Raw genomic sequence first — 10,108 nt, 5'->3', positions numbered from 1 at the left:
GTCGATTTTGCAGCAGTTGCAGTCATGCTGAGCGAGGGAATCCATTGGCTCTGGAGGAGCCTGCTCCAGATCCTGATGCGTTATCAGCTCTTTCGATGGCTGCAAGGCCTAATAGCGGCTGTTGATAACGAACCGCTACCGTTACAAATCAAAAGCGACGAGGAAGCGTTCGGTGAAAAGAAGAAGAAGTTGGCGAATCTGGAGAATGCCATCTCGCCCGGAAAATCGGAATCAGTCGCGATTAAAACCGTTCCAAGTGCAAATGCAAATGCTAATGCAATGGGCAATGCAGGCAGTGCCGAGATCGTATCAAATCAAATCATCCGCCGCCGTGAGGTATTATCATCGCCCAGTGATCGAAGTCCCAGTGTTGTGTCCATATTCCATAACTATATGTTCCAGTGTTCCGTGTGCCTGTTTGTGTGTGCGTGTGTGTGTGAGTGTGCCGGCAATGAATATAAAACATGCCCTTCATCCGGCAATGCTTCAGTCAATTCCGAACCGGGTTACTAGGAGCTGCCACCAAGCGGACAATCCTCGAAAATTCTACTCGGACTGTGGTGGTGTTTTAACAAGATGCCTTTGGCTGTGCGTTTCCCGATCGCGAAATACCCAAAACCGAACTGTAGCTCGAACCACAGGACAGAACAAAATTCAAGTGGATATCCCCTTGTTAAACCACTTTTTGATCACTACAAATTATACTTGAAAACCAATCTACCGATGTTTTTGGCTCACAATTGCAAAACGAAAGTTCTAATGCATAGCCGATCCTTACTTAACAAATATTTCTTCTTTGTCGTGCAATTTTAAAAATAGAACTGATTGTGAACTGATATGTATACATGGGTGTAATTGTAATCCTAATCTCTATTGGCGCTACAAGTGGTTCGACCTTATGAGACATCAAGTTATAGACATCCGACTATACATTCCATGCATAAAACCCATGTTCATGTGTAACAAATAGTAGTGACGATTGTATAATGCTCTCACGGCGATCCTCTCGCATTTTTATAGATGAGCACCATGGGCAAGGAGACGGAGTCGCACAGCATACCCATCAGCGAGGGTCAGGATGCGGAGCATATTCTGTACCGTCTGAAGCGGGGTTCCAAGCTGAGTGTTCACCCGGATGCCTCGCTGCTGGGCAGGAAGATCGTTTTGTACACCAACTATCCCGCTGAGGGACAGAAGTTTGTGCGCACGGAATATCGGGTACTGGGATGGCAGCTCAGCAGTGGCAAGCAGATCACATCTGTAATGCATCCGGAGGCCCATGTGGTGGATACGGACATTCGTAGTCAGGTGGAGTTGAACATATCCGGCACCTACCACTTTTACTTCCGCTATCTGGAAAGGTTTGATACAACTATACTTTCCCGTATTGATTTTGCTGTTGCATTAATGTCTCAACATTTTCAGGCCCGACACTGGCTGCTCCGGAGCAGATGGAGCCCTATATGTGCAAGTGGAGCCCACGCTGCATGTTGGTCCGCCAGGCGCCCAGAAGACCATACCCCTGGACTCGGTGCGCTGCCAAACGGTGCTGGCCAAGCTCCTGGGACCACTGGACACCTGGGAGCCTAAGCTGCGCGTGGCCAAGGAGGCCGGTTACAATGTGATCCATTTCACTCCCATCCAGGAGTTGGGTGGCTCCCGATCCTGCTATTCGCTGCGCGACCAACTCAAGGTCAACTCCCATTTTGCACCCCAAAAGGGAGGTAAGATCAGCTTTGAGGATGTGGAGAAGGTCATCAAGAAGTGTCGCCAGGAATGGGGAGTAAGACATTAAATTCAAGCATAAACAGAACTATTTTACAACTCCTTCCCATCAGGTGGCCTCCATCTGCGACATCGTGCTCAATCACACCGCCAACGAGTCCGATTGGCTACTACAGCATCCGGATGCCACCTACTCATGCGCCACCTGTCCCTACCTGCGTCCCGCCTTCCTGCTGGACGCCACATTCGCCCAGTGCGGAGCGGACATAGCCGAGGGCAGCCTGGAGCACGTAGGCGTACCTGCGGTCATCGAGCAGGAGTGCCATTTGGAAGCGTTAAAGTACCAGTTGCACACCTCCTACTTGTCCAAGGTCAATATACACGAGCTGTATCAGTGCGATGTGATGAAGTACGTGAACGAGTTCATGTCCCAGGTGCGAACTCGCGAGCCACCAAAGAATGTGGCCAACGAGTATCGATTCCAGGAAATCCAACTGATACAGGACCCGCAATATCGACGCTTGGCCACCACCATTAATTTCGAGCTGGCGCTGGAGATCTTTAATGCTTTTCATGGCGACTGCTTCGATGAGGAGTCACGCTTCCGCAAGTGCGCCGAAACCCTCCGCCGGCATCTTGATGCCCTCAACGATCGCGTGCGTTGCGAGGTTCAGGAATACATCAACTATGCCATTGACAATGTTTTGGCCGGAGTGCGCTACGAAAGAGTACAGGGCGATGGACCCAGAGTAAAGGAGATCTCCGAGAAGCACTCGGTCTTTATGGTCTACTTTACGCATACGGGCACCCAGGGAAAATCGCTCACTGAGATCGAGGCGGATATGTACACCAAGGCTGGAGAGTTCTTCATGGCCCACAATGGTTGGGTCATGGGCTACAGCGATCCTCTGAGGGACTTCGCTGAGGAGCAACCGGGACGTGCCAATGTCTACCTCAAGCGCGAGCTCATCTCATGGGGCGATAGCGTGAAGTTGCGCTTCGGCAGGCGACTGGAGGACAGTCCCTACCTGTGGCAACACATGACCGAGTATGTTCAGACGACGGCGCGCATCTTTGACGGTGTGCGTTTGGACAACTGCCACTCCACGCCATTGCACGTAGCCGAGTACCTTCTTGATGCAGCACGTAAGATCAACCCAGAGCTGTATGTGGTGGCGGAACTGTTCACCAATTCCGATTACACCGACAATGTCTTTGTGAACCGATTGGGTATCACCTCTTTGATCCGAGAAGCTCTTTCCGCTTGGGACTCCCACGAACAAGGCCGCCTAGTCTACCGGTATGGAGGAGTGCCTGTGGGTGGATTCCATGCTAACTCATCGCGCCACGAGGCCACCAGTGTGGCCCATGCCCTCTTCCTGGATCTTACCCACGATAACCCGTCTCCGGTGGAGAAGCGTTCCGTATATGATCTTCTACCATCGGCAGCACTGGTCTCCATGGCCTGCTGTGCCACAGGAAGTAATCGTGGATACGACGAGCTGGTTCCCCATCATGTGAGCTTTCATTTGTCATTGATTCATTGATTCCAGAAACTAACTCAGTCTTTTTCTCCAGATCCACGTCGTGGACGAGGAACGCACCTACCAAGAATGGGGCAAGGGAGTTGACTCGAAATCGGGAATTATGGGTGCCAAAAGAGCACTGAATTTGCTGCATGGCCAGCTCGCAGAGGAGGGATTTAGCCAAGTGTACGTAGACCAGATGGATCCCAACGTAGTTGCAGTTACTCGTCATTCGCCGACCACCCATCAGTCAGTTATTCTGGTGGCCCACACTGCCTTTGGCTATCCCTCTCCTAATGCCGGCCCCACCGGAATCCGCCCTCTGCGATTTGAGGGTGTGCTGGACGAGATCATCCTAGAGGCCAGTTTGACCATGCAGAGTGACAAGCCATTCGACCGTCCTGCTCCGTTCAACAAGGATCCAGATGTAATCAACGGCTTTACTCAGTTCAAGTTGAGTCTGCAGGAGCACATCCCTCTTGCCAAGTCGACGGTGTTCCAAACCCAGGCCTATGTGGATGGAGGCAACACGGAGCTCAACTTTGTCAATTTACGGCCCGGCACTGTGGTGGCTATCCGGGTATCCATGCATCCCAGTCCTCGTGCCAGTTTCGATAAGCTCCAGAAGATCTCGAATGCCCTGCGCATTGGTTCAGGCGAGGAGTATTCTCAGCTGCAGGCTATAGTCTCCAAGTTGGATCTGGTGGCACTAAGTGGTGCCCTGTTCAGCTGCGATGATGAGGAGAGGGATCTGGGCAAAGGTGGCACTGCCTACGACATTCCCAACTTTGGAAAGATCGTTTACTGCGGACTGCAAGGATTCATTTCCCTGTTGACGGAGATTTCGCCCAAAAACGACTTGGGACATCCGTTTTGTAACAATCTGCGCGATGGAAACTGGATGATGGGTATGTTTTTAAAAAAGAAAATTGAAATAGTTATTTAACAATAAAATTCCTTGCAGATTACATAGCTGATCGCCTCACTAGTTACGAAGACTTGAAGCCACTCTCCGCATGGTTTAAAGCCACCTTTGAGCCGCTAAAGAATATTCCACGCTACCTCATACCCTGCTACTTTGATGCCATCGTCAGTGGGGTTTACAATGTGCTCATCAACCAGGTCAACGAACTAATGCCAGAGTATGTCCATTAGCAGATTGGATTCGTGAATTTCTCATTTAGTCTTTACTTCCCATAGTTTCATTAAGAATGGCCATAGTTTCCCGCAGTCATTGGCCTTGTCCACGTTGCAGTTCCTCTCCGTTTGCAAGTCGGCCAATCTGCCAGGATTCAGTCCTGCTCTAAATCCACCCAAGCCGCCAAAGCAATGTGTGACTCTTTCTGCTGGTCTGCCGCATTTCTCAACGGGTGAGCAAATATATTTAATTGTCTAATGGAAGCAAGGCTTGAGCTACTCCGTTATATTGTACATGCATTTCCCAGGTTACATGCGGTGCTGGGGCCGTGATACCTTCATCGCTCTACGTGGCTCCATGTTCCTAACCGGCCGTTACAACGAAGCCCGGTTCATTATTCTTGGATTTGGAGAGACCCTTAGACACGGACTCATTCCGAATCTGTTGGACAGCGGCAGCAAACCGAGATTTAACTGCCGCGATGCCATCTGGTGGTGGATGTACTGCATCAAGCAATATGTGGAGGACGCACCCAAGGGTGTCGAAATTCTGAAGGACAAGGTTTCCCGCATCTTTCCGTACGACGATGCGGATGCCCATGCACCAGGAGCCTTCGACCAGCTTCTCTTTGACGTGATGCAGGAGGCACTGCAGGTGCATTTCCAGGGTTTGCAGTATAGGGAGCGCAATGCCGGCTATGAGATCGATGCGCACATGGTGGACCAGGGTTTCAACAATCAGATCGGAGTCCACCCGGAGACAGGCTTTGTGTTCGGAGGCAATAACTTCAACTGCGGCACTTGGATGGACAAAATGGGATCCTCGCAGAAGGCCGGAAACAAGGGACGACCAAGTACGCCGCGTGATGGATCCGCCGTGGAACTCATTGGCCTGCAGTACGCCGTACTCCGGTTCATGCAAAGCCTAGCCGAAAAGGAGGTTATCCCGTACACCGGCGTGGAACGAAAGGGACCATCGGGCGAAGTGACCAAGTGGAGCTACAAGGAGTGGGCGGATCGCATTAAGAATAACTTTGACAAGTATTTCTTTGTGTCCGAGTCAGAAACCTGCTCGGTGGCCAACAAGAAGCTCATCTACAAGGACAGCTATGGAGCCACACAGAGTTGGACGGACTACCAGCTGAGATGCAACTTCCCCATCACCTTGACCGTGGCCCCCGACCTGTGCAATCCTCAGAATGCCTGGCGCGCACTGGAGCGCGCCAAAAAGTATTTGCTGGGGCCGCTGGGCATGAAGACCCTGGATCCCGAGGACTGGAACTATAGGGCCAACTATGACAACTCTAATGACTCCACGGATTGCACTGTAGCCGATGGCGCCAACTACCACCAGGGACCGGAGTGGGTATGGCCCATCGGTTTCTACCTGCGTGCTCGTCTGATCTTCGCCAAAAAGTGTGGCCATCTGGACGAGACCATTGCAGAAACTTGGGCTATACTGCGGGCCCATCTCCGAGAGCTACAGACATCCCATTGGCGCGGACTGCCCGAATTGACCAACGATAATGGCTCCTACTGCGGAGACTCCTGTCGCACGCAGGCTTGGAGTGTTGCTGCCATTTTGGAGGTCCTATACGATCTGCACTCCTTGGGTGCGGATGTGGCCTAAACCACCGTTAATACTCATATTCAAACCTGTTAGTTGCTACCAAAAACTGTTATTAGTGTTACATTTGATAATTGTACGGATACAAAATGGAATGAGATTCGATGCCTGAGGTCCCTTGAAATTTTGCTATTTCTATTCTATTAAAGTTGCAATCGTTTTTAAGCGTTGTTTTTCGTCTAAGAGAAGTAGCTATCTCGGCACACACGCATGCAGGAGCACTGGGGAGGATCGATGGAGCCAAAGTTCTTTCGAGGCATATCCCGTCCCGTATATTTGGGGGTGGTCACAGCCTCGGGAAGCCGGGTTGTTTTCAATGGTAAAATCACCTCCTGGGAAATAGGCTTCAGAGGAGGTAGAGGCTTTTCATGCTTTCCTTTCGATTTATCGTCCTCTATTTTCAGCTTAAAAAGAAATTAACCTTTGCGATGTAAACATTCCTACAACTACTCACTTTGCCACACTTTCTCAAGGCTAAAATGGCCGCTTCGCATGTGAGATCGTAAGCTTTCTGCAACACAACTTGTTGGATAACATCAAGGACTAGAGACATTTTTATGAGATTACAAACCAGGGCTATTGCTTAACATATAATTTTGCTAACGACTACACGAGAAATTTGACAATGTACTCCCAAGTCATATGAACTGTATATAATTTGTATATACTTCTAGTCTATATAAGTCTTATAAGAAACTTCTTATAAACTAAATAAATACGTGTAAAGATTATATACATAAAGCTTTGCATAGTTGTACACTATCCTCATTACGTCTGCTGCGGAGTTTGGGTTCCATTTGGACTCGCTTGGTAGAATTCGTTTTCAGTAACTATCTCGACGTCATCATCTTTGATGGATTTGAGATCACGGCCAATACTTTCCATGTTCAAGCTCAAGGCAGCTGCAGCCACATTATTATTCACTTCATCCAGCTTCGGCTGGCGTAGGCAGTTCTCGTCGTTAGAGGCTTCACGTTTTACCCTTGCCGGTGGCTGCTCGGTCGCATCCCCTGGACTTCGCAGGTTGAGCAGCTCCCGGCGAATGGCCTCTACGTTGTCTTCAAGGTTGGGTTTCTTAATCTCCGAGTCATTTGAAGCCTTTGGCTGAGTAGCATTCACCATTAGGGCCAGTGGAATGGGCAATCGTTTGACCAGCGCGTCTGTATCTAAGCTCGAATTCCTGAGTAACTCTCCGGTTTTGTAGGAGAGTGGTTCAAAATCCCCGGCATGGGCCTCTTTCTCATCGCGCAAATGAGCATTTTCTGTGAGTATGTCCATTAATGATGCCTGGCGCCTTTTTTCCGTCTTTTCCTCAGCAACTGGCTGCGACTCCTTGAGCACAATTTCAGCCTTCTTTGGTTCCTCGGCTACTTTAGCGTCTGCATCCAAAGGCTTATCTTTCTGTAACTCCAAAGGTGGCTGGTTAAATGAATTTTGTTTGGCCAACTCTTCATTTAGCTCGCCAACGGTTTTTTCCAATAATTTTTTGGTTTCTTTTAATTCCTTTTGGGTTTTGATAAGTTCATCTGCATTAGCCTTACTCTCCTTTTGCTCCTCTGCGGCCACTTCCTCCTCCTTCTTGATGGCTGCTCCATCAATTGTATTGCTTGCTGATAACAGATTTGATCCTATTTTTGGTTCTTCTGCTAGCGATCCAACAACAGCAGCTGGATTCTCCCTGGGCTTGTCCACGGTAAGGTTGACATCGAGTGGTTCGGCTTCTGGTGGGTTTACTTCAACTGCTTTTACTGGTAGTTTTTTAAGATCAGTTTCAGAATCTTTACTATCTAGGGGAACTACATGGACTTCATCGATGGGCAGTGGCGGCAACGGTGGGTTGTCGGAGGAAGCTGTTTGCACTGCCTTTGGCATATCAACAATTTTATCTTCTATGCTTTCCTTTATTTTTTCTGGATTTTGGACATCCAGTTTCTTTAACAATAGGTTTTTTTCGCTTTCAATGGAATCTTTGGCCAAATGTTTTGGTAGCTCGCCGACGACAGCGGGCACTTGACCATCGAGATATAGAGGGGTGCCTATGGCAACCATATCAAACTCTGGGCCCGAGCTCTTTTCATCAATTGCACTTAGGTTGGCATATGTTCCAAGGATCATTAAGAGAAATCCACTTACAAATACAAACTGAGCAAGCGTGCGTTCCATTGATTCCTTTTTGATGATCTTTCGAAAACTGGATGCTGGAAACATTATGCAAATAGCAACGCCAATAGTGGAGCCCACCAAGCCAATTATAAGCTCCACGGAGGGAATAACCAATGCCACGCATAACGAAAAGACAACGATGAAGATAGTGATGAATCGAAAGCGTTGTTCAGGTATGTAGCTACTGCTTTCCGTGTGACCCTAAAAAAATTTGATTTTTAGTGTCTACTCCTCCAGATTAAACATACAAAAATACCTTTCTGTATAGCAGCGAATAGAGACTGGCTCTACAGGGAAAGATTACCAACGGGAAACTAAATGCAATCGACAGCACAAAGCCAATTTTAATGATATCGCTACCAAAGGAGGTCGATAAATTCACCAGAATGTTGCCTACAAATACAAAGCCAAATATGTAGAACGGAAAATTCCTCAAGGTGGTGGTTGGCTTACCCGAAAACGTGTGCGTACAAAACGCCACATATCCGAAAAATCCAACAGATATGTAAACAAAGGTACAGATCCAAGTGGCGTTACGGACGATGCCGTTCAGCTTGTCTAGACTTTGATTGTTAATGCTCTCAAAGACCTCAAACAGTTGCCTACATATGGATCAGATATTTAAATAAAATTTTCCGAACAAAGAAAGCTGGGTATACAAACATTTGACAGGAGAGAGCCATGCTAAAGATGGGCAGGCATTGGAGCACGCCCGCCGGTTCCCAGTAAAGCACCTTTTCCGTCCAATCGTTAGCCGTAATGTGAGGCTTGGCCTCCAGCACGATCTTGAGAATTAAGCAGACATAGAAGCCTATGGAAGCGGTGCATACGGCGGACAAACTGTCTACATTGCGGAGCATGCCAAGGGGCACTATGCACACCACAGTGACCACGACCATGACCTGGTAGATTAGAGTTAGTTTCTGTTCTTGCATAGAATGACAGTTTCTCACCAAACTCCGCAGGTGCAGGTGATCCGCCACATCTAGGGCGAATATCTTGGCGATTATCTGCGGACCCAGATCGCCCACGACCACAAAATACGTGATGCACGTTCCGATCAGGTACCCAATGATGCACAGCTCCACCAGCAGCTTTCCGGAAGTACCGAAAGCATGGAGACCGAGCATCTCGAAACTCCTTCTACGTGTCAGCAGCGAAGTTTTAATAAGATAGTGACAGCAAACCCGTGTGATTCCATTGCTCAGCACAAGAAGAACGATGGATAGCAGGATGCCGCACTTTTGGAAGCAGAACGGCATGGCCAGGATGCCGACGCCAATGATGCTGTTGGCCAGCGTCATAACATGGGCGGAGTGGGCCAACATCTTGCCGGAAATTCACCGTACTTTCTCTTCTTTCTGGAGTTTCGAGAATTGCGATTTATCTTCACGTGGGCGTTCCGCCGCGTGTGCAAAAGCGTTGAAAGCTATATCGTACTGATACCAACCTTCCGTCGACCCTCTGATACGGCGCAAAGTATTACTTGTACTTCTTACTCCAAAATGTAGTGCTACGACGATTGCACTTGTGTAAGCAAAATTGTAAACAAAATATTCCGGCGGCGACGACGACGGCGGCGGCGGTGGAAAAGACGTTGGCGCTTACATTGAGTGGGCGGTTGTGGTTCAGCAAACATTTGTTCCAATTACGTTGCGCTGCCAGAGTGCTTGCGCATTTTTACGGCCGCAAGAAAGTTTTAAAGCAAATTGTTTGTGTCGTCACCATTCAGTCACCAATTTTTGATAGCGTGACCAGCTTGCAGTTGTTGGATTTGCTCAACAGGAGGCTGATTTCTCCAGTTGTGCCATGGGCGGCTTCAAAGGGGATCTGTCAATCCAAACGCCAACAGCTGTAAGCATTTCCTTGGGACTTCAAAGTGGTCACACTGATTTTTGGCACACTAATGCAATCCAACGGTCGCACTAAT

The 10,108-nt window shown here is 48.7% G+C and overlaps 3 protein-coding genes across 6 annotated transcripts; 1 reads left to right on the top strand and 2 right to left on the bottom strand.

Annotated features, from left to right (window-relative positions):
• The first annotated feature begins 41 nt into the window (after positions 1 to 41).
• Positions 42 to 6,180, top strand: LOC120445010 (glycogen debranching enzyme). 2 transcript variants are annotated; one of them, XM_039625073.2, is made up of 8 exons: positions 42 to 336; positions 1,021 to 1,361; positions 1,426 to 1,783; positions 1,839 to 3,242; positions 3,304 to 4,159; positions 4,216 to 4,393; positions 4,452 to 4,621; positions 4,697 to 6,180. In XM_039625073.2, exons 1-8 carry the CDS (start codon positions 76 to 78, stop codon positions 6,016 to 6,018), a joined length of 4,890 nt encoding a protein of 1,629 aa, XP_039481007.1. In that variant the 5' UTR covers positions 42 to 75; the 3' UTR covers positions 6,019 to 6,180. The 2 variants fall into 2 exon arrangements, with proteins under 2 accessions (XP_039481007.1, XP_039481008.1); XM_039625074.1 differs by lacking the exon at positions 42 to 336 and adding an exon at positions 454 to 588.
• On the bottom strand, positions 6,048 to 6,705 carry LOC120445074. Of its 2 annotated transcripts, XM_039625202.1 has the most exons (3): positions 6,587 to 6,705; positions 6,470 to 6,526; positions 6,048 to 6,409 (listed from the first exon to the last, which is right to left on the bottom strand). In XM_039625202.1, exons 1-3 carry the CDS (start codon positions 6,603 to 6,605, stop codon positions 6,195 to 6,197), a joined length of 291 nt encoding a protein of 96 aa, XP_039481136.1. In that variant the 5' UTR covers positions 6,606 to 6,705; the 3' UTR covers positions 6,048 to 6,194. The 2 variants fall into 2 exon arrangements, with proteins under 2 accessions (XP_039481136.1, XP_039481135.1); XM_039625201.2 differs by having other exon boundaries at positions 6,048 to 6,419; positions 6,470 to 6,669.
• On the bottom strand, positions 6,654 to 10,018 carry LOC120445023 (putative sodium-coupled neutral amino acid transporter 10). 2 transcript variants are annotated; one of them, XM_039625096.2, is made up of 6 exons: positions 9,629 to 10,018; positions 9,132 to 9,539; positions 8,842 to 9,080; positions 8,632 to 8,780; positions 8,435 to 8,571; positions 6,654 to 8,379 (listed from the first exon to the last, which is right to left on the bottom strand). In XM_039625096.2, the coding sequence occupies exons 2-6, from the start codon at positions 9,504 to 9,506 to the stop codon at positions 6,784 to 6,786; spliced, it is 2,496 nt and encodes an 831-aa protein (XP_039481030.1). In that variant the 5' UTR covers positions 9,507 to 9,539; positions 9,629 to 10,018; the 3' UTR covers positions 6,654 to 6,783. The 2 variants fall into 2 exon arrangements, with proteins under 2 accessions (XP_039481030.1, XP_039481028.1); XM_039625094.2 differs by having other exon boundaries at positions 9,132 to 9,691; positions 9,787 to 10,018.
• Positions 10,019 to 10,108: the final 90 nt, after the last annotated feature.

The sequence above is a fragment of the Drosophila santomea genome, chromosome 2R (assembly GCF_016746245.2).
Source record: "Drosophila santomea strain STO CAGO 1482 chromosome 2R, Prin_Dsan_1.1, whole genome shotgun sequence".
Taxonomy (NCBI): Eukaryota; Metazoa; Arthropoda; class Insecta; order Diptera; family Drosophilidae; genus Drosophila; species Drosophila santomea.
The sequence above is the reverse complement of the archived record's forward strand: the minus strand, read 5'-3'. Positions and strand labels throughout refer to the sequence as shown.

Coding starts and splice junctions, on each gene's coding strand:
- LOC120445010 (XM_039625073.2), top strand. CDS start 76: ATGCGTTATCAGCTCTTTCGATGGCTGCAAGGCCTAATAGCGGCTGTT. Junction 337..1,020: donor AAATCATCCGCCGCCGTGAG/GTATTATCATCG, acceptor GCATTTTTATAG/ATGAGCACCATGGGCAAGGA. Junction 1,362..1,425: donor TACTTCCGCTATCTGGAAAG/GTTTGATACAAC, acceptor CAACATTTTCAG/GCCCGACACTGGCTGCTCCG.
- LOC120445074 (XM_039625201.2), bottom strand. CDS start 6,568: ATGTCTCTAGTCCTTGATGTTATCCAACAAGTTGTGTTGCAGAAAGCT. Junction 6,420..6,469: donor CCTTGAGAAAGTGTGGCAAA/GTGAGTAGTTGT, acceptor TTTCTTTTTAAG/CTGAAAATAGAGGACGATAA.
- LOC120445023 (XM_039625096.2), bottom strand. CDS start 9,506: ATGTTGGCCCACTCCGCCCATGTTATGACGCTGGCCAACAGCATCATT. Junction 9,081..9,131: donor ACCTGCACCTGCGGAGTTTG/GTGAGAAACTGT, acceptor CTAATCTACCAG/GTCATGGTCGTGGTCACTGT. Junction 8,781..8,841: donor ATGGCTCTCTCCTGTCAAAT/GTTTGTATACCC, acceptor ATCCATATGTAG/GCAACTGTTTGAGGTCTTTG.